Source organism: Trichoderma ghanense (genome assembly GCF_004382785.1).
Source record: "Trichoderma ghanense strain CCMA-1212 chromosome Unknown scaffold_1, whole genome shotgun sequence".
NCBI lineage: Eukaryota > Fungi > Ascomycota > Sordariomycetes > Hypocreales > Hypocreaceae > Trichoderma > Trichoderma ghanense.
In genome coordinates this window covers 2,495,512-2,516,782 of record NW_027395664.1, presented here as the reverse complement: position 1 = coordinate 2,516,782, position 21,271 = coordinate 2,495,512, and the positions used below count along the sequence as shown (strand labels likewise).

At 53.8% G+C, this 21,271-nt stretch overlaps 3 protein-coding genes across 3 annotated transcripts; all 3 read right to left on the bottom strand.

Annotated features, from left to right (window-relative positions):
* Nucleotides 1-303: 303 nt before the first annotated feature.
* On the bottom strand, nt 304-853 carry CCMA1212_002230 (uncharacterized protein; the record flags this gene model as incomplete). The annotated part of the gene is made up of 2 exons (XM_073699619.1): nt 304-417; nt 473-853. The coding sequence occupies 2 exons, from the start codon at nt 851-853 to the stop codon at nt 304-306; spliced, it is 495 nt and encodes a 164-aa protein (XP_073561841.1).
* Nucleotides 854-10,883: 10,030 nt separating this feature from the next.
* On the bottom strand, nt 10,884-12,547 carry CCMA1212_002229 (GATA zinc finger domain-containing protein 10; the record flags this gene model as incomplete). The annotated part of the gene is made up of 4 exons (XM_073699618.1): nt 10,884-11,063; nt 11,133-11,450; nt 11,515-12,394; nt 12,516-12,547. The coding sequence occupies 4 exons, from the start codon at nt 12,545-12,547 to the stop codon at nt 10,884-10,886; spliced, it is 1,410 nt and encodes a 469-aa protein (XP_073562375.1).
* Nucleotides 12,548-12,612: 65 nt separating this feature from the next.
* CCMA1212_002228 (uncharacterized protein) lies at nt 12,613-12,882 on the bottom strand (the record flags this gene model as incomplete). The annotated part of the gene is made up of 1 exon (XM_073699617.1): nt 12,613-12,882. The coding sequence occupies one exon, from the start codon at nt 12,880-12,882 to the stop codon at nt 12,613-12,615; it is 270 nt and encodes an 89-aa protein (XP_073562374.1).
* Between the last annotated feature and the right edge of the window lie 8,389 nt (nt 12,883-21,271).

Sequence of the window (21,271 nt, the reverse complement as noted above, 5' to 3'; positions counted from 1 at the left end):
CCAGCTCACGAGTCTCATGCACAATCACCTCGGCGTGAGGCCACATACTGTTTTTTTTTTTTTTTTTCCCCCAATTACGCCCATACCCAAGGACCGTAAACAACCTACCCTACGTGATAGACACAAGCACACCCAAGCAGAACACATCACCGAAAAAAAAAAGCACGACATATCCCGGAATCGTCATTTCCAAGCTTCCTTTCTTCTCCCCCTCGCATTTGCTTTCCCGAATACTGGTCACCCGATACCATGGCCCCCCATCAACAAAACAAAACTCCACCCGAGCCGGTCAAAGTAGTAGTATCAACACAAGCGTTTGTTTTGCAGCCGAGCACTTTTCCAACGGTAATGTCTCACGGTGTCGCAGTCGCTTGCATCCGTCTCCATACACGACACGTAGTCGTATATGAGTGAGTACTTGCAGTATACACCATACCGTACACCGTAACAAAGCCGTAAGCAATCCACCAACCTGATAGATCAACCCCCCGTTGCCAAAATCTCGTCCTGTCTCACAATCTCCAGGTGCCCGAAGCTTCTTGACCCCCGGCCCCCAAGGCATCTCAATCTCCAGCCAAACCATCAGATAGACAAACAAGGGAGGGTGTGCGAGATCGAACATCTCCCGCAAGTTGAAGGGAGGGGAAGGGGGGGGGGGCCATCTGGCACAGCTGACATCAGATCTCTTTGTGCCGACCTCCCATTCCAGACGTTCATCTGCCTCGGGATGGATGCGCCTTAAGATAGCAACAGCAGGATCGGAAACTGACCAACGGACGCCGTCCCTTGAGTATCGCTCCCGCCCTCCATCTTGGTGTCGTGGGTGTCGACAACGATGGACCGGGAATCTCATCGCCCACACAAACGATAGCGTGACCACCTCCAAGAAAGCCAAGCTTGTTGCAAATTGTAGAGTAGCACTCGGTACTCCATAGTCATGCTTGTAAGCCGCATGTTTCAACACCACCGGAAGGCAGATAAGTTACCTGCTAACTGCCAGAGCAGCCAGTTCGCCGAGACGCTCGGCTCCGACCAGCGGCGAAACGGGAGCATGCGATAACACGACGGGCCACCGGCACCTCGCTGCCTTGCGACGGTCCTCTACCCCCCCGTAATTGCTGTCAAATCAAGGCTGGAATGGACCACGTCAGGTGGCCTCTTCCACCAGCCTGTGTCTCGGAGGACAACCGATCTGTCGGTCAATAGCATTCCGCGGAGGACCCTTGCTTGAGAAAAAAGGCTTTGTCTCGGGTGTGTCTCCCGCTCCGGACAAGCCCTCTTGTTGACTACTCCAGCCGAGTTTTGACGCAATTGAGACGTGTCTGATAATGCTACGATACTGGAACCTTGCCAGTGGGGGAGAAGGAACAAGACTTGTCAGGGGCATCGGAAGTCTCTGTTTGATGTCTCACACTTCGCTGGCAGCGCGTGGCAGTGAACACATGAGAGTACCGACATGTGAGAACTGACAGCTACAGGCTCTCACTCTCCTGTCATTTCGTTTACTTCTTCATTTAGGCATTCTCTTGACCGGGCACAATGAGAGACAGTGTAACTCGCTTGGTGATAGCATTGACAAGGGTTCATATCGTCGGGATAAGCATTAGTCGCGTCATGATTCAAGCAGACAAAGACATGGAGCAGGGCCAAGTAATTTGCAACGAGAAACTGTAGCTAATCAGCACTGGCCTGGGGTTCCTGCTCTATTCGGGTGTATAAAGGACACGGCTATTCATCGAGGGGAATAACCTCTCAGAGCTGGTTTGCCATGTGATGGCTCGCACAGTAGCATCCTGAAAAAGGGGTATGGTAACCGACCTGCCTCGGAAATCTAGACTCTCGGTAGAACTCGGTACGAAGAAAATCGCATGATTCTACGGAACCATGCCTGCAGGCTCAGTTGTGGAAGCCAAAAGCTCGACGTTTGCTTCTTCAGCTGTGACCATACTTGCGCGGTTCCTCGGAGACAGGGCGTACAAGCACCATAAGCCGGGGGAAGGCACTAGTTGGCTGGGATGTTTGCAAAGATGCAGTAGTAGCGCCTGTAGGCATTCCAAGATGCCACCGGTCTCGTTCGCCGGCTTCCAAGTGAGCGGGCGTTCGTGATGCAGCTCGGCTGAGATTGCGATGTATTCGGATGGAGCCTGTTCAACATCCGTCTACCCAGCTTGCCAACTCAACTCCACCTCTCGCATCGGTGGAGCAGCATGTATGTATGTATCATGCCGAGTGGAGATGAACCGCAAACACGGAACTGGACAGCAGAGTCCAGAGAGGTCGAGTCCCAAGTTTGCAGCAAGGAGGCGTCGATAGCCTTGGTTGACAGGGCATAGAGTCTGGTTGCCGTGTCCTGATGCATCGCGAAGTCGCAGGAACAGTGGGGATATGGGGGGCGTGAGAAGTTTTGCCGCCAGCAGAGATCTCGCGGCAACAAAGAATGACCTCCTGATCTGATCTGATCTGGCCCCCTGGGACTCTAGGGGCGATCTGCGGTCCTCCATTGGGGTTGGCCACACAACTCGCTGGGACCGGAGAGGGCGTGCGAGGTGTGTGTAGCGGAGGAGGCGTGTTCGTAACAAGCCATTAAACGCTGCGGATAGTGGATATGGTCTGTCTTGTGCAGGCCGCCTCGTTTGGAAGCGCAGAGAGTCCGCTGCTTGTCTGGCTGGGGCCGGGCCTTGAGCTGGAAACTGGAAACTGGACGCCGACCATCTGACAGACCCTCACAGACCCTCAGATCCCTTGCCTCTTGAAATGATGCCCGAGCGGAGGAATCTGTCCGGCGGGCCTGTCTGATTCGGGCCCTTGTAGTCGTGTCTTAGGTTGCTTCAGCCGCAAATCCCCAGTTCAAACGTCACCGGCACAAAGAAGGGAGATGCGACGGGGGCCACGTGCCGACTTGGCCGTTGGAGGAAAATAAAAAGGAATGAAGACAGAGACGAGAATAGCCGCCGCTGCTAAACATAGCAGCGGCAACGAGTAGTGCTGTGTCGTACTGTAGCACCTGGAAACGCATCTCCAGGGGCATCGACTCCTCGCGTACTTGCAAATGGCCGGGGAGCGTGTTAGTCTGTAGTAGTCGACGGTGCGAAGTCAGTGCTCGCATGCATCTTGTTTTGTCTCCGGGCAGATCCGTTGGTCCACTATGCGGCTGAAGGTGTTGGCGCTCATCGACTCCAGAAGATGTTTCAGAGATGCCCAGGCCGGGCCAGAAGCTAATCTCGCCGAGCCTGCATGGCTTGAGGAATCGGCGAACTTGGTGTTGCATCTAGTGTCGGCTAGTTTTTCTCTGAACACTCTCGCTTGCCCCAGATATACGATGCTCCGCTCACAGTTCCTTGGATGGGTAGATGCAGTCCATGCTTTTGTACGATCGGCCCATATCTGACAGGCGAGTCAACTCCCATGACAACTGGACGGAGCACTCCATTGATGGTTCATCGTCACGGCATCGATCTTCCCTCGTGCTGCAGCGCAACGACATCTCCAGGCAGCCCCCTCTTTCTTGTGGCCAAAACTCCGAATCCCCTGTCACAATCTGAGTCGATCTTACTTCCCATGTGCTCAAATCCCTTGGACCCCGTGGATCGGAGCACCCTTGGCAACGGTGCGAAGGCAAAAGTGGCTCAAGTGATGCCCACACCCTTCCAGCAAGCGCCCACACGCTTACAATATGGCGCAGATTGTTGTGTGTGAAAGAGTTTCAGGGCAGTTGTGTCCAAACGCCCTGGTCCCGAATTCCTGTCGAGTGGGAATTGGCTGGGCCACAAGGGAAGCTTCCTCGCATTGGACCCATAGTGATAGAGCATTCTCGTGCGGAGTCCTCCGTGCTTGTGCCCGATAGATAGCCATCATCGATGTGCGATGCCGCAGGAGATGACATGGCAAGGCACAGCAAACCGGCCGGCCCATTTCGAGTTGTACGGGCGACAATGCGAGGCCAGGCCAACTCCGCTCCTCTTCTGCGAGTATCCGCTTGAACCGGCCGTCGATACGAGAAAATCGTCGATTTTGCTTCCGTGTATCCAGCACGAGCCGGCGCGTGTCAGAGACAGCCGCAGCCGGGCGCCAAGTCACAAGTGGTTTCTGCTGTCAAAGAGTGGTGTTTGCCTGTTCCTCGCCTTGCTGCTCTTCTTGTATAGCCTTGCGGCCAAACACTCCCCTCCGACCTCTTTAGAACCCGCGACGATATCATGTTTCTCTTTCCTTTCTTCTGCTCTCCTCTCTCGTGTGCTTGTTCCTCCGCCGATCGGAAGGCGAAAGAGGCCGCCAAGTCGAGGAGAGCAGCATGGCTGAGACTCTGGACCCGCGTGGCTGACTGCGGGCTCACATGAATATGAGCAGGATTTGATACCCGGCAGCTGTTCAGGTCTTCCATTGGCTGCAGTATCCTGGCTGTGGCTTGACCGTTGAAGGTCTGGATTCTTCTGGTATCAGAGCAAGTCAGTCAGTCGGTCAGTGAGTAAGTCAAGTCAAGGGGGAGAAGACGATGACAAGGTAAGGGAAGAGAATGGCGTTTGTTTGTCTGTGATGCTGAGCCGAAAGGAAAGCTGAGCTGAGCTGAGCTGAGCTGCAGTTCCTTCCCTGTCTGTCGCCTGGAGCCGGATTAGCACGGAGGTACCCTGCCCTGGGCTGTACCTGCCGTTGTGCTGGCAAGAGCACTGTGACCCTTGTGTCCGGTGATGCGAGATACTGCAAGCACAACTGATGCACAGATAAGATAATACGGTCCCTTGCCTCGATAATCCCCCTAGCAGTTTGATAGCATAACGAATCTGATAGCATCGCTAAATTGGGCTTCTACCCGACCTACTGCGCCAAAGACCGCCGTCAACGATCAACGATGGCTTCATCCGTGATTGGAAATGACTCAAAACCCTCCCCTGCTTCATACGGGACCCGGGATAATCAAAGCACGCACTCAGCTCGGCCCTTGCTGCCGCTGAGCCCCGGCTCGTCACATCTTTTGCCTTCACCCCCTTCTGCTGGTGGGTTGCGCAGCATGAGGCTTTGGAGCCATCAAAACGGCCACTCACATGATGCACACGCGCACTCGTGCATACGGTATGCTCAAGGCAGTATGCTTGGAGTAGTAGTTTGCTTGCTTGCTGGTGGACAAGTACTTGTGGCATCTTGCATGTTTGCATACTGGGATGGTGTAGAGAGTACGGCACATGTATACATCGCGTACATTGCACGCGCACTGGTGATACCACCGAATCTAACGCTGCATATGCCATGATGCCCAAAGGTAACCATGGCTGGGCAGCCTCCGGGACTTGACGGAAATCGAGATCAAGATTTCGACTCAGATCAAACGGGCTGTGCCGTTTGCAAAGTCCCTGCGTAACCGGGGAGAGGGCGCGCAATGCAACCGCCGTCGCTACGAACGCCAACGAGCGGCACGACTTGTTGCCAAGAGGCGCATGGAGTTTTGCCGATTCTTGGTCTGCAGGTTGGCGTATGGATGATGATTTGTACTGACCAGTTGTATGCCGTCTTTGTTGTCAATTCGTAGAGTGAGGGCCGTGTCTGCTTGCCCGGAGTTAGTTCGTAGTACGGACGTGATAGATCAAGTGTTGCTGCCACGTACAAGTACAGGGACAGACTAGTTCGCAACCAGGACAACTCGCAATCTATCCAAAGCGAGCCGAGTAGCGTCTACTGCCGCCTGCGATGTGATGTGATGTGACTGATGGACTGATTGGGACAAAATGAGATGAGATGAGATGAGGGCAAGGCTGCGTCTCTTCCAGGCGCACGGCAAGCTGTGTGGGACGGCCCACGATCGCTGCAGGGTATTGCTCCGCGTGGTTTCTGGTTTGCTGGTCATCGCTTGCGATCGATGCAGGGGCGGCTGGTAAGCTGTGGCTTTCCCGGGATTCGACCCTGGCTCACAGCTGTTCCGAGGGGACGAGATGCAACTTCAGGTGTCAGCGTGGGAAAACAATGCCCATGGGTGTAGATTGTCTGTGACTCGTATTCATACAAGGACAACTACCTACTATAGCTGTCTACCAAGAATCTTATCTTGATCCTCCCACCATTTGGATTGCATGCATGGCCCAAATGACCAGTATATCACGTTGGCTTACCGCAACAATCTTCAAAAAGCAAGCAAATCAGACCACTTCAGCTCGCCTATACAAGCCGCAGCTCCATACACAAACAGTTGGCGGGCCACGCATGAAAAAGGAGCGAAGAGAAAAAGCCACTCAAACAGGGATATCTCCTCTGCAAGTACTACTCCAGTCCTTCTTCACTTCTCCTGCAAGAACACACGGGGGTACAAGGATACATTCGTACAATCGCACATCACGAACGCGCACTGCATACCAAAAACGGCATTCTTGTCTCTCGATATCCTCCTGCGCAAAGGAGACAACATGCCTCTTTCGCCGCCCCCCCACCCCCTGGCTGCAAAGAGGCGGGAAGCAAACTGGAATACTGCCAGAGGCAGATGCAGGAATTGAGGAAAAGGAGCAAGAAAAAGAAATAGAAAGCAGCATCCCATGGCATTTGCCATGCGTTCTCTGTGCTCCGTCTGTAATACAAGCTTAACGCCACCGAGCCCGGCAACCTTCCCCTTTTGCCTTCAACAACAAGTAAAGAAGACACGGCAGCTTGCCTTTTCATGCTCTGTGAGGATAACACGTCACAGAGTGCTACCGGGCGGCATCCTTGAAGATACCATGGATTTTTGGCCTAGCAGTTGCCGTGTCTCTTACATGACAAGTACACTTCGAGTCATTTGTCCTAATAGACGCGGTTGATATTGAGTCGCGATAGATGCTAAGCCCGAGTTTAACTGACTCAACTAGACTATCGTCCTAAACATGCCATAAAAGCACACACTCCTGATACAAAGTACTAGACCCAACTCCTCTCCCTTACATACAGTATAACAAATCATCTGCATCTGCATCATGCATGCACCTATATCCAACTCCATGCTCATACCCATACCGACGTCCGCGTCCAACTAACCACAGTTGCACAACACCTCGTCCGCGGCGTCACTCCCATGATTACAAAAAAGAAAAAGAAAGAAAAGCCTGGTGTACCCGTAACACACGTTTCTTTTGCTCTCTACCTCTCAATAAGCCTTGTGGACGCCAAAAGCCAACGCACACAGCACACTCACACACACACATACATACGAAGGGGGAGGGGCGCACGAGGAGGGGGAGCACCAAGGCACAACGAAGCACGAAAGCATGAGGCCGTGCCACAAGACGCAACCCAAAAACGATTTCTTGCAACACAAACGCAACGCAAGAAAAGAAGTGAGAAAGAAAGACAAGATTCCGCGTCTTGTGTCCGATGAAGTCCAGCAGGCTCCCCGCCTGTCCGATCTCTTTCCGCGAACCCCCCCTTTCCTCCTGAACGCCCCCCCTTTCGTTCTTTCTCACACTCACCAGCCTCGTACGACCTCTTAAACTAGGCGTATCGTCCCTTTCTCACTCTTCTCAGATGAGAGGCAGATGCCCTTGTCTGGATGTACTTCCTGCTCCCTGTTTCATGCAACACACATGCACACTCCTTTGTACTCCGTACGCCCGCCACATAGTAGCAGAGCAAGACCTGCCTTGTTTCCTCCATCTCGGCTCCTTCCAGCAGCAGCCCTTTTCTTTTCTTTTCTTTTTTTTTTTTGCCCCATGTATCATCTTGCATGCGTCTTCCCACACTTTCACTCGCCCACTCCTCACCCCAATCGCCCTTGCATGACACGCCGGACCTCCTCCCGGCCCGTGGCTTCTATTTTCCCTCCCCCTGTTGATGAGATGTGACGAAATTTTGTGACGAGTCTCCTTCTCCTCCTCCTCCTCCTGCTGCTGCTGCTGCTGCTCCCACTCGTCCTTCCAACGCGGCTACGGGCAACAACGCCGAGAACTCAGATGGGGATTGGTGCGGGAAAATGTGGCGTCCGCCCAAGTCACGTTTGTTGCTTCTCCCCCTTTAGCGATGAGCCAAAGTTGCCGAGCTCCCAAGGTATCTCATCGTTCTTCCTTGTCGGTTTGTAATCATGTCTCACTAACGAGCCATGTCGTGGTTTCTGTCCCCCTTCCCGTGCGTAATGGAGAACGGCGATTGATTGATCGATTGAAACTGATTGATTGATTGCCAGCAGAGCGCATCCCCTGCTCTGTGCTCTCATCCGTGTCCAGAAGGTGGCCTCTTTCGTCATTCGAAACTCGGCCAGTTACCAGCAAAGAAGTGGTCCAACTTCTCCCCGTATGTACACGGAGCAGCACATGGCGGAGAGACGGGGCAGAAGAAGAAAAGCGCCGCCAACGGCTATTTTGCATCGGACTCTCCGAGGCACGGCACGGCCCCGGACGAAAACGAGCGAACGAACGACCTGCTCGATGCCGAGTGGCTAGATGAATCGTAGTCGTAGTGGTACCGCTGCTAGCCCGGGCCATTGTGTGTTGGGTGCCGTTCTAAACGGGCCTTCATCGAGATATGAGACGATGTAGTGCAAGTCCGAGCCAACAAGCGATCTCGTTGCATAGTGCAGGGATGCCCGTCCTTCCAATCAAGTCCACCAGCACGAGCAAAGCAGAGACTCAAGAAGCCGTCAACCAGCAACCAAGAGAGATGGATATAGAGAGGTAGGCAAAGGAGGGGAGAACCATCAATCCTTCCACCTGCGAATCACAAGCAGTGACACATTGCAATATCACACCTGCAATACCAGCGTCCTCTCTCTTCCTCCCTCTGCACGCGGCGCCCACCCGCTCACACAAAGCATCTTGCCGGACAATGATAGGCCCTCTCTACCCCTTCTTGTCTCCTCGCCTTTGTCCCATCATCCATCTTCCCATTCCGTAAGGCCATGCATATCCGTCTCTGCAGCTTCCCGCCTGCCGATCCGTCCGCCGTCAGTTCTCAACCCCCAAAGCCCGCGGCCTTTTGCCCTTGTGATAGTAGAGGCCCCCAACCTCTCGTCTTTCTTGTTTTCCGTTCCTTTTTTTTTGGTCCCCCTTTTTTTGTTCTTTGCTATTTATGTAGCCGAATGCAAGTTCTATCGCCTGCATGAGAGGGGCAGGGCAAACAGCTGAAGGGTTTTTTGTGAGAGAAACCTGGTGCAAGCGAGGGAGAAGAGTATACATGGAATAACATGCAAGATGTAAGCTTCGCTAATGTCGAGTCCCATGTCCCTTTTTTTCGCTCTCGGGGTTCATGAACTTGCCTCGTTTTATACGCACTCCATACCGTACAGATAAGACGGATTTGGGCCCCCATCATGATCGTTCATAGTTAGGGACTGTCCAGAGTCCACACGAAAAAAAGAAACGAAAAAGATAAAGGACATGAACTAAAAGGGACCGTTGCATGTAAATCTCCGTCCCCAGAAGCAAGGCCCTTGTGGCGGTCACGCCATATACCATCTTCGAAAGCAATGTTGGTTACTGCAACAAGCTGTACAAAACCCCCCACCATCCAAAAAAATTAACAAGCAAAGTTGGAAAAAAAGAAAAGAGAAACACGACGCTAGAAGCCCAGTTTGTCCCCAGCATACCTACCCATTGAACAAGACCTTTTACATACACGTACCCACAGCTGCAAAGAAAAAAAAGCAAACAAAGAACGAGTTCATGGAACAAAAAGAACAAGCAGTCGAACAAACAGAATCTCTAGCTTACGTACTCGTTCTCCTAAAATAACCACTAAAGGTGCTTGCAATAGTAAACACAAAACCCAGCCTCGCCCATCAAATCGAAAAAAATCAGCACTAATACCCCCTTAGCCGCGGACCGAGTGCTACAACCTAATCTCACGTCCAACCCTTCTCTACCCGAAACACAGCATCACTTGATCTCCCCCTCACCCCCCCCAAGATCTCATTCCCTTTTCCCTTCCCTTGCCTTGCCTTCCTTCCCCCTTCCCCCCTCCTCCCACCCCGATCCTTTATTACTAAAATAGCAAGATAGGCCAATCACCGTCGTATCTGTCTGCAAAGCTTAGCATTAGCCTGCCCTGCCCTGCCCTGCCTTGCCTTGCCTGATTGCGAACCTATGACGCGCACCACGGGTATCTGGGTAAATTTGGGAGCCAAACCTGATACCTTTCGACGATGGACATTGTAAAACGCAAGATTGGATGATAAAATAAAGTAATGAGTCATTACTGAGCGGCAGCAATGGTCGTGGTAGCTGTAGTAGAGATAGTCCAAGATGCCTCAGATAATGCAGCGCACAAACAATTCACGTAGACCAGCTGGAAGCCATCACGCGCACGGGGTGCTCATGTTCGCTTATTTGCGCCTCACTCTATTGAGCATTACGTAGAGGCAGCAAAAGCAAAAGAGAGCGCCAACGCCGGTTGCTTCTTGTACTCCCTTCTGACCCAAGGCTTCCATCGCACAGATGAGTCCTTAGCTTTCATTAATCTCTTCTTCATTTTTTTGCCTCTGCCATGGCAGCAGTACCGGCGAGGTAATGGCAGACGCAGTAAGCTATTTTGTCTAAAGTCCTAAGCAGGTTTGGCATCATTGCTCCCGAGACGAAATGTCATCATGAAAGGCAAGGTCGCCCAGAGCCTGGAGTATATAGGTGTATATATATTGAACGCCTGCAATGCCACGGCGATTTGCCGCCCAAGTCCAGTGAAAAGGTAAGAAAGAAAAAAGGAAAGCCGAAAAGGAAGGAATCCCCGCAACCAAAAGACACATGTACAGTAAAACCCTCAATGCAGGCCCTCGAATAAATGAAATGGGTATTTTGTTCTGCAAAAGATTTTGTTTTCTTTGACTCTGAAAATGTTCATCGTTTCTTGGGATCATGAATGCGCTCGCTGCTTTTGAAACCCCGCGCCTCGCAAGGATCAATAAGCACGGTGCAAAAGGATGTGAAGAGGCGTCGTGTGTGAGCCGCGCTCTAGCTTCGCTCCTCGGGCTTGGGCCGTAGTGATCTTGCTTCCAGCTGGCGCTTACGCTCCAGCTTCGCGTAATGGAGACCGCAGGCATTGCACAGCGTTCTGGCACCATCGGGCCCCCGTCTCCATTCTGGTGTGTCGATGCGATTGCAGCTGTGGCATCGGCCAGGAGGAGCAGCGCGCTGTCCATTGTTAGCGGAGGCCCTTCGAGACAAAGACGGTAGTGGCTGAAAAAGGCGGCGTCAACTTACCCCTCGGCGCTTCTTGACTTCCGTCATGCCATATGGCGGCTTGATGGAGTCCCCATACATGGGAACGTCTTGATCTTCTTCATAAGGGCCCTTTGGCGGCTTGGCACCTTCGCGGGCCCTCTCGCTCTGCAGCGATGCCACGATCACCTCTCTGCATTGTTCGAGGGAGCGTTTGAGGTACTCGACGTTGGAAAGCATGTCGCTCACTTCCCGTTCAGTCGGGAGGCGCTCAGGGATGGGCTGAGATCCGTGCTGTTCCTGGGCAATGCGCCCGTAGGCCTCGGCGAAGTTGAAGATGGTGCGCGAGCAGGTCCCAATCTACAACTCGACTCTGGTTAGCCAACATCCTTGTCTCAACAAATTTTTCGGGCTCGCCACTCACTCTACTCAGAGCCTCCTGGTAACTCCAGCTCTCAAACGATCGGGATGTCCCGTTGTCGTATCGAGCCCGGGCAGCGTACTCGGCCTCTTCAACGTGCGTGGGCGCCGGCCTAGCATCATACTGCCCTGACAGATGCGAAGCCGGATGGCCTCGAGGTGAAACCTGATAAGGAGGGAGCGGCTGCTGGCCTGGAGGGAGCTGTGCCGGCTGGTAAGGAACAGAGGTCGGCGGCGGCGGCGGCGGTTGGGAATACACGCCATTCAGTGAGCGGTGATCAGACGGCTTCGGCGGCTCGGCCATGTGATGGGGGAGTGGATGGGCATCGTGCTTCGTCGGGGGGGTTGACCGGCGCTCAGACACGGGCGGCAGACCGGGTCTGCCATTGCTAAAGGGTGGTCTGGGGGAATCCGAGTAGGTAGCGTGTGTTTCCTGTCGAGGAGGGAAAGCAGCGGGGTGCAGAGGCTGCGATGAGTGCTTGTCGGCCTCGGGATACTGTCGAGCAGAAGGGGCAAATGGCGACGGGAGGCTTGAGCCAGGCTGCAGAGGAGGATGCGCAGGCGGAGGGTACTGCCCGGGTCGCGCACCCGAAATGACTTCTGAGATTGATGGTAGTGACTGACGAGTCGACGACTCGTTGTCGGGGGACTGTCGTCGAGGCTCTGAGGAGATCATGTTGGCGACGCTTGGTCCAGATGAGGGCGGGTGAGAATAGCTGGTGGGATATGGCTGCGGCGGATAATGGGCGTTAGGGGCGAGAACGGAGGCTGCTGCCATGACAGGCTGATCCAGGTACCGTCGGTCGACGGCTTCTCGGTGTTGCTGTTGCGAATGGGGAGGTTGCAGAGGTTGATGCTCAGGTCGCGTAGGAGTAGAAAGAAGACTGCTGTCGGGGAGCGAGGGGGGAGATGCGAGTTAATAATTCCGCCGGCTGGAGAGGGGGGGGGTGTATACGATGGAGCAGCTACTTAAAGGCCTGGGGGAATGCACGAGTAAGAACGTACCTCTGTCGGGTTCCAACGTCACCCGCTTCCATAGCGCGTGTGGCAAGCAAAAGATCTAGCGCTCAGGGTCGTCGATACATCTGACTTAGCACGAATGCTAGGGGCACAGAGCGCTGGGTCGAGCTCGGCGTGTGCGGTGGAGTGACGGCTGGGCTGACAACTTGGAAACGGGGCCAAGGATGATCGCAGCAGACACGCATATGTACAAATATGTACAGGCAGTATGTATAGGCAGGCCGGGCCCAGGCGTGGTGGGGGGGCGGCAGCGATAAGTTGCGAGTTTGGATCGAGAGAATGAACAGGCAGCGCGGGATGCGAGGACAAGGCTATGTATAAATGATGATGCTGGATGGTAATAAAGGCCCATCGCCGAGTTGGCCAAGCCCTGTTGTCTCCCAAGAGCAAAGACCGGGGTCCCAGGCAAGAGATCTAAACTCGTGGTGGCGTCGAGAAGTTGGGTGATGGCGGCCCCAAAGCTGGGCCAGTACGGAGGCTGCTCCGTACACCTCGAGCGGCTCGACCAATGGGCAGGGGTCCGAAGACAGCCTTCTGAGATGGGAGGATGCCCTAACGAGGCCCTTGGCCCGGCCCCAAAGACAAGAGATTGAGGGACAAGCAAGATGAGTGCGAGTGGGACCCCGGCCCAGGCAAATCCGCGGTACTGGATTGCACTTGCTTCTGCGTCCGAGCTAGCGATTTTAGGCGGTCATAACGTGGTCCTGGGTGGTGGTGTGAGCCTAAGAGTTCGAAGTTTGAACCTTGCTTGTCTAGCGCCCGAAGGGGTGAAGATGATGGACAAGGGCGGGAGTGGGCGCTGGAAGCCCGTGGGAAGACGATGGCGCAGCGGACCCCTCCCCGGTTCCTAACGGCACGCCTCGTGCTGCTGGAATGCTGGAGCGGCAGTGGCAGGGGAGGCTGAGATGGACGAGGCCATGCTTTCTTCGCAGAGAGCGTGCGCCTTCGACGGCCCGGAGGCGTGTGGGTAGGCACTGTGCGATTGATGGTACGGAGCTTGGTCGCCGAGACCCAGGCCAGAACAGAGGTCGCAGCATGCGCGTAGGGTGTGCTCCGTATTTGATCTCGATTCGCGCCCTTCCTTGTTGACGCCACGATATGGAGTGTTCGCGCGGCGAAGAATGCTGCTTATTTGCCTAGGCGCTGCGGAGCTGAGAAAAGTCGACTGACACTGACAACCCAGCTGATGGAGTCAGCCATCGCCATGCACTTACGTACGAAGTACTTGCAGTCTGATCGCGGTCATTCAGCCAGCCCGGGTTAGCCAGCCGCTGTTGGTTAAAGACGGGAGAGATGATGAAGCATGAGGAAGATGGAGCACGGAGGAGATGAGATGATCAGTGAGGGAGAAATGATGGACCAGGTTGCTTCCATTGGCCATGACGGCGCACTATACAAGGTACCTTGGAACTTCTTATACAAGGACCTCGAAGCCAAGAGCCCTGAAGAATAACCTCAGTTACTCGCACTTGCCGTACCAGATACCAGATCCATCAGTTCGAGGTAATGAGTCTTGCCTGCAAGGCAAGGCGAGGGCGGGTAGCATTATCATGCATGTATGTCCTGATAGACGACGGCAAGAACAGGCGGCAGTATTACCTGGTACTTGTGTGCGCAAAAGCGGAAAGAACATCAGGGGTTTCTGGCCCGCTTCCAGGTCCAGATCAGCAGAGATTTTGGAAGGATACAATGACGGGGAAGGAACCAACGGCTCTGGCTAAGCCAGTCTGGGAGCGCACTTGCCCATACCCATTCAGCACCTTCATTATGCGCGGCCTCACCGCAGACACACGGCGCAACGTGTGTCTACAAAAAGTACATGGTACACGTCCACTGGACGGAACGGACCAAGTGAGCGTCTGTTGCGACCGAGGGCCACTTGACGATATCTCTCCAGAGAGGCTGCCGAATCAATGGTATGTCATCACCGCTGCCTCGTGGATACCGTTCGCCCCTGTGCTTTACTCCTTCTTCCAATCAACGCAGTCAAGGGAAGGAGTAAGCGTGCATGAGCTCGCGTTGTTTGGGCGCAGCAAGCCGAGTCAACATAATGGCGACGCGGCCAGGTGCTTCATGGCTGTCTCAGAGGTACCTGTCAGAGTGCTGTTACGGAGAGGTAAGGTATAGAGGACCCAGATAGTACCTCATGGAGTTGAGCCTGCTAAGTACCTACAGTACCCAGACCAAAATGCCAGGATGCGGCTTCCTTTTGAAGTCAAGTCCTTCCACAAGTGAAGCGCTATTATCTATCTACTCGGTACCTTGCCGCTCCACTGGCGTTAGTTCTGGTACGGCACGGTGAGATGCGCCTGCCTCATCGGTATCCGTACGATCAGACAATCTGCAATCACGAGTCGCGGCCGGAGAGGGTCGAGGCCCTCACGAAAGACGGGATGACGCTCAGCTGTCGCCATCGTCAGCCTCTCGTCTCCCGACGTGCGAGGTACCAGAGCCACTGTTCTGTTGCGACAACCAGCAAGGTGAAATATCTACTGTAGGCAGATATGGTAGCTCCTCGCAACGGGGGGCTGTGTGAGAATCCCATCATCCACGAGTTGCACGATCTCGCCAGACCAAAGAGCTGACGGGGAGGATCGTGCATTACATCTTCATGCAGGAGCACAGCTGACCACTGGCAGTAGTCGCGCTTGCTACTCCCACTCTTTCGCACCAGGTCTGGACGAGACGGGCCCGCCAAACGCATCTCAAGCAACCCAGAACGGCGGTCGACTGCTGGTCGACTTGTACGTGTACGGTCGCTTCATCTCGGGGCTGGGGCGGTGCCAGATATACGGTCCCCAGATCGGGCCTCTTCATGCCGCAGCTTTGACAATGATTCCTGCATACAAAGTGCCTACAGTTTATATCAACCCCTTATTGTACTGCGCCCACTGCCGGAAAAGATCCTCCCCAGGCAATGCGACGTCAGACTGCCCGCTTCGTACTGGGTACACTGTCTCTCATTTTCACTTCGAAATCGCTCCCATTTAGCGCTCTGTGCCGCCCTCAACAACCGCCGATTTGCTTCAACCAGCGCTTTAGTGATTCGCCTACCAGGAACCTTGGCGCCATAGACGGAGCATCGTCAGAGCGGTAAATCTGGGCCCCTCGGCTGGGGTGCTAGTTACCGTGCATCGTGCTTCTTCAGTACATTGCTCGTGCATCTCCCGGTGGTTGACCATTGTCTTGAGCTTAGCGACGGCCGCAGCTCAAACAGCCCGGAACATATAAGCATCTACACGTTACCTCAGTCGTGGTCTGCTGAGGATCTAGTTCGTATTACTGATGATGTTCGCTTCTCTCATAGGTGGCATGACCAACAGCACCGTCTCTATACATACAGGCGTTCTGAGGATCGTGAGGACTATGACTACTGAAGTATAGGCAGAACAAACCACAGAACGTTAGGTGGGTGTAGGGCCAAGGCGACGCTTTTGAAAGTGTCCAACTATGTACCGCCCAATCGATTGACAAGCAGACACCCTTCCCTCAGCGGCTAGTCTCTCGAGAGGTCCTTGCAGCCATTCTTTGCACCAACTTATCTGTCTTGGCAAGTTTAGGGCTTTGATACGACGACGACGTCCGCTGCTACCATTGTACGAGGATGCAGTCAAGAAGTATACGCTTTGCTCGTACGGAGTTGAACCTCCCTATGAACTTACTCCCGGTTGAAACCGACCCTCGAAGCCAGTGGACAACCCCCCTTACTACCGATGCCCAAGCAGCGACGGCGCTACAATAGCTGCGTGCGGGTGGCACCCCGTTGCAATCGCGGCCTTGCAAGATGGCGAGATGGCCCGCCGACCCAATCTCCCTGAGATGACGACTAGTCTAGATCAGATGCCTCTGAATTATGGATCTTGATCACGCCAGGTCAGGCGAGCCTTGTCCGCTCCTGGGTTGGCACCAAGGTTAGTATGCCGATGAGCTTTACTCTCCCTCCGTCACTGTAAGTCCAGTCCTTTCCGCACTGGTTATACACCACGCCTTTAATTTATGCTAGATGAGCGATGCGCTGCTTGGGACAACTGGTATTTATGATCGCAGCTGCTCTAGTGGATGTGGAGGAAGACTTAGAGTTCTCTGTCCCCTCGGACCGCATCGAGCTGAAATGTTGGAAGCGAGCGCTTTGTTGGGATGCACTTGTTCTTGCAGGTGCTACACCATGTGCATCTACGACATGACTCCTCAGATCCTGGAACATGAAGCAGGCTAGACACGGAGTATGTTCAGTGGCACTGGTATGATTTCTGCCCGGTTGGCTCTCTATTGCGGCGAAGCTCAAGCCATGTTGAACCTCAAGGGCATCGACCGCAGTCCGTCTCTATCATCGTGGCGTGCAATTTTGACAATACCAAGGCGTTGCCTCGGTATCATGGAGCAAAGCGACTTGACCAGCCATATTGCTTCGACTACCTATGCAGCCTCTTCAACCTATCAGACTTGCTCTGGCCTGATTGTAGCACATGCGCATGTAGGTCAGCCGTGCTGTGCAACCGACTGGATAGCGCCATGCGGACGACCCGCGGCACCAGCTTCTGAGGATGAGACGGCAGACACTCACCACGGACTCCGGCCGAGGGTTATTGCAACTGTTCGAATCTACAACCACGGTCATAGTACGTCGCATTACTTGTTCCCCTTACTTGTTCCCCTTACTTGTTTGTTGTCTCTTTGATGGCGCATCATCTCTCCTTCTCACTGTTCCCAGCTTCGGACAGGTCCCTTCGACGGAGCAGCAAAAGCCGTTACATGCTTGTACCGGTGCTCGTACGTGCATCAGAGGATCACGGCCATACGGCGACTGCTGCTATTACTGCTACGTATTACTCAAAACCCTCGAAGTGGTATGGGCGCAAGCGCAGGATGGCATCCACAACGGAGCACTAGCTTCGATCTCTTCCCGGCAACTCCTCCTAAAGTCGATATTTGAAATCAAGCCGCTTGCTTCTGGCCCGTGGACAGCAGGCCGGCGATACACAGAAGCGTGATATTTATCCTGAGTGGTGCGCCGTACGAAGTTTACGCGCGCTGAACAGCAATCAAGCCGCCGAATTGGCAGTTTATAAATTTGGGTGGCTGAATCCTTCACGCTTCATATTCACCCACGGTGGCTGATGGCGATGCGTCTGTTCAAGGGTGTAGCCCGGCCAATCTGAAAAGTCGAAGGCTACGATTGTGCTCACGTACGCACACATCACCATAGCCTCCGCTCCTTGTGCCGCCAGATTGACCGTTCTGCGAAACTCGGAAATTTTCATAGCATGGCGGAATCTTGTAGTCGGCGCAGCGAGCCGGTATACCTGGTTGTGTTACCTCTCGGCGAAGGGACATGGCTTAGACTATGCAGCCAGAAGTTGCGGCTGGCCGTCATACTCGGTGCGAAGTATTAGCGAATCGACAACTTTGCAACACAGGCACGGCAAGCTGGTGTTCGTCGTCATGAGAACGTGCAAAGCGGGGTTCAACGCATTGCGTCTCGGTCTAGAACAAAGGGCTCTTCCCTCTCACAAGGAAGCTTCCTCAGCTGGTTGCTCGTGCAGACGGAAGTCGACTGGGAGAGCCAATGGACGCATCAAGAGACATATACAATGCACGAGTACTTTAGCTGACCGGGAAACCCTTGCCCGTGCGGATTGAAAGCCTCTCACATCTGTGGCCCAATGGAACACCCCACAGGTGTCGGAATCGCACGTGGCGTGTGCTTTGAGCTTCTAGGCCGGGAGGATCGAATTTTCTTGCAGCTCCGAGCCAAGCAGACAGTCCACTTCTGATTTAGGTCGAGCAGCGGTATCGATCAATAGCGCCGATTGTCTCTTCAGGATGGATCGATCAAACGGCGTCCCACTGCAGAGCCACTTTTACGTCTTCTCTTATTTTCCCTTTTTTTTTTTCGATCACACGCGCACGCGCCAAACCTCAACGTCCGACACGAGCCTTCTCCATCGCGAGCCCGTTTACGAGTCAACGAAATTAGCATGCATTAGTCTGTGTATAGACAAGCCATGTACGAGTGCAGACTCGCTGAGCCGCTGCTTAAAATCACGCTCTCGCCGTGGTCCATGCATGTCCTGCGATCAGTCACATCCAATGTGACGAGCCTCTTGTCTATTACTCCCTTTACATTGACGTTCATGTTCTCCTCAGTGAAGCTCGTTGACGGGCTCGGCAGTCATTAACCCGATGGGAAGTGGCGGCTTGGCGGCGAACAAAGGGAAAGGGAAGGGATAAAAGTGTGACACCCGGGTCCAACAACTAAAAGATGGCCACCCCAGGGGCTCACTGGCCCGCCATGGTGTTGCGAGCATTCGAGATCGGCCGTCCCGTTGTCTGCCCGTTGATCAATACTAGCAAGCGAAGATCCGCTGGGAAATAATGACAGTTCCTCCTATCCAGTGTGTCCTTGATGTGGAGGAAAGCGACGGATCATCTCTCTGAAAATTGCGTATTCGGCACGTTTTGTCTAAGCGAGCATGGCCCTCCTTTGAACAGCATCAGAGTGATAGGCCGGGATGCAAAGGTTCTGCCATCAACGATACGGGCACCAACCAAGGCACCAATACCCCGTAACACGATCAGTATCATTCGCTGTGCAGCCCTAGAGGCGGTCATGATGCTTGGTTATTATGTCACAGCGGCGGGTGGATAATCTCAAGGGCCTGTGTCGAGGCCATCTGCAAAGCCGTTTAGGCACCTTCTTCACTTCAACACCCTCATCGCCCAGTACAATCTGGCCATCTGGTGTGGCAGGCAATCTGCAAAATTCACCATGTAATAAGCGCACAGCATGAAGAACGGAGCATTTCCGAAGCTGGAAGCCTCCCCGGAACAATCTGCCTACCAGAACAGATCCTTCTCGCATGACCTTCGGATGGCCAGAGCGAGAAGCGTGGCGGGCTATATCCGAGGACGGACAAGGGAATACTTCGCACAAACAGTATGATTTACGGACGGGGTTACGATGTGGCCGATTATTCGCCTGCTTGCACTCTTAACGCTGTCTGGCTGAATTGATCTCAGCAGCTGCATTCTCCGGCTTTTTGGCGTCTTGATATTTTGATGCACAGGGCAATCACGCAGCCTCCAGCTCACCTCCATATCCGCCGTGTCTCTCATCCGGACCTCCTTTTTGCCCTCATCGCGCAATCTCAACGCCAGCTGGGACCCCGGTACTACCGATTTCTGGACTGGCAACTGCCCTCTTTGATGAATTAGTCCAGAGCAGCAGGAAGGGTCTCATGGCAGGGTACGGCGTAATACATGCTATTCTTGGGCTACGTCTATCTGAATTTCCGCCAGGGAAATCGAGGCTGTTGTGGGCTGGCGTCGGATGACACCGCCCCAGCTTCGTCTCCATCTGCTCCCATGGAATGATGGCTCCGCAATACAGGTACGAAGCACTGCAATGCTGGACACGATGGCATCCCATGTCATTTCTCGATGGCTGCCTCCGAGATGGGGCACGGGCATGGCATAGCACAGATGGCATTTTCCGTTCGTCATTACGCACCCCGTCCTGCCCCTATGCAGAGGGTCCATGACCAAGCTCATTCTCCGGGCAATGTGGACGACTTCAGCCAGAAAGCCTGGCAGAATGTTCAAGAAAGACTCGAAGCTGTGAAGGGAAGTCCGACTCCTTTGGCTTTGACAGGCTCACCCTTTTACAAGCGCTATCATGACTCGAGGAGCGGGTTAAAACAACCTTCAAGTCAATCTCGACCGGTACGAGCTACGAGTACTACGCATGTTTCACCACGGCAAGACATGCCAGTACTCCGTACCAAGGCGAGTGCCTCATCATCTCGTCGCCTGGTAGCTGGTTCTACGGTGCCGTACGGTTGGAAATAGAGTTGCAACCAAATTGCATGGACTCGGAAACCTACATGGGTAATGGGAGGCACAACAATCTGGAACAGTGTGGATCTCAAACATTGACCTAATATCCAGCAGTATCAAAGGAGGTCAACATCTTCACTCTCTTCTACTTTGCTCTTCAAGCTGAGCCAGAAGACCAGCTGTCTATGCTGGAAGGAGGAACGAACACCGAGTACATGCAAATCAAAGCATAGGCAATGGGGCGATACTGGCCGCCTTGACACTCAAAAGAGAAGGGCCCAAAGTTGCTGACAAGGACCTCTTTCACAACAGGCACAGTAGGCGCTGGGCCTAGCGGTTAACCATGACTTTGTTGGAGACACCGAGGGCTGACAAATGGCGGACTGAAGATCTGGCCACGATGCTTGTACAATGAGATGCGGCGGAGGCTGAAGCTTCCAAAAATCCACGCCCATGCAGCAACTACAAGCAGAGGTACTAGTAGCATACATTTCTGGTGGTGATGCTACGAGTATGACCCAAGAAGGGTGAAGCTCAAAACAAAGGGGGTATCGCCGGTGCCATTGGTTTGGCTACCCTCACGCCCCTCTCGGCAAGGGCCGGGTATGTTGACATTTTTGGGTAAAGGGACGATTCCCGATTCTGGGACGCAGCCTTTGTGTGAGATAGCTTGGCTTATATCAGATGTCCTCGCCGATGTTACTCAATCGAGGGGTGCGCAGATGGGTGCGAATTAACTGTACTGGGCTGCTGAAGAAACGCGACAACGCTCCAGCGCCCGGATGGGACAGGCGGATTAGAGGCGCTTGGGAAGGACAGAAGAAGAAAGAAGACGAGAGGAAAAAAAAAAGGGAGAAAAGAGGGTGGACCATCCCCGATCGTCTGATCTGAGAGATCGGCCGTTG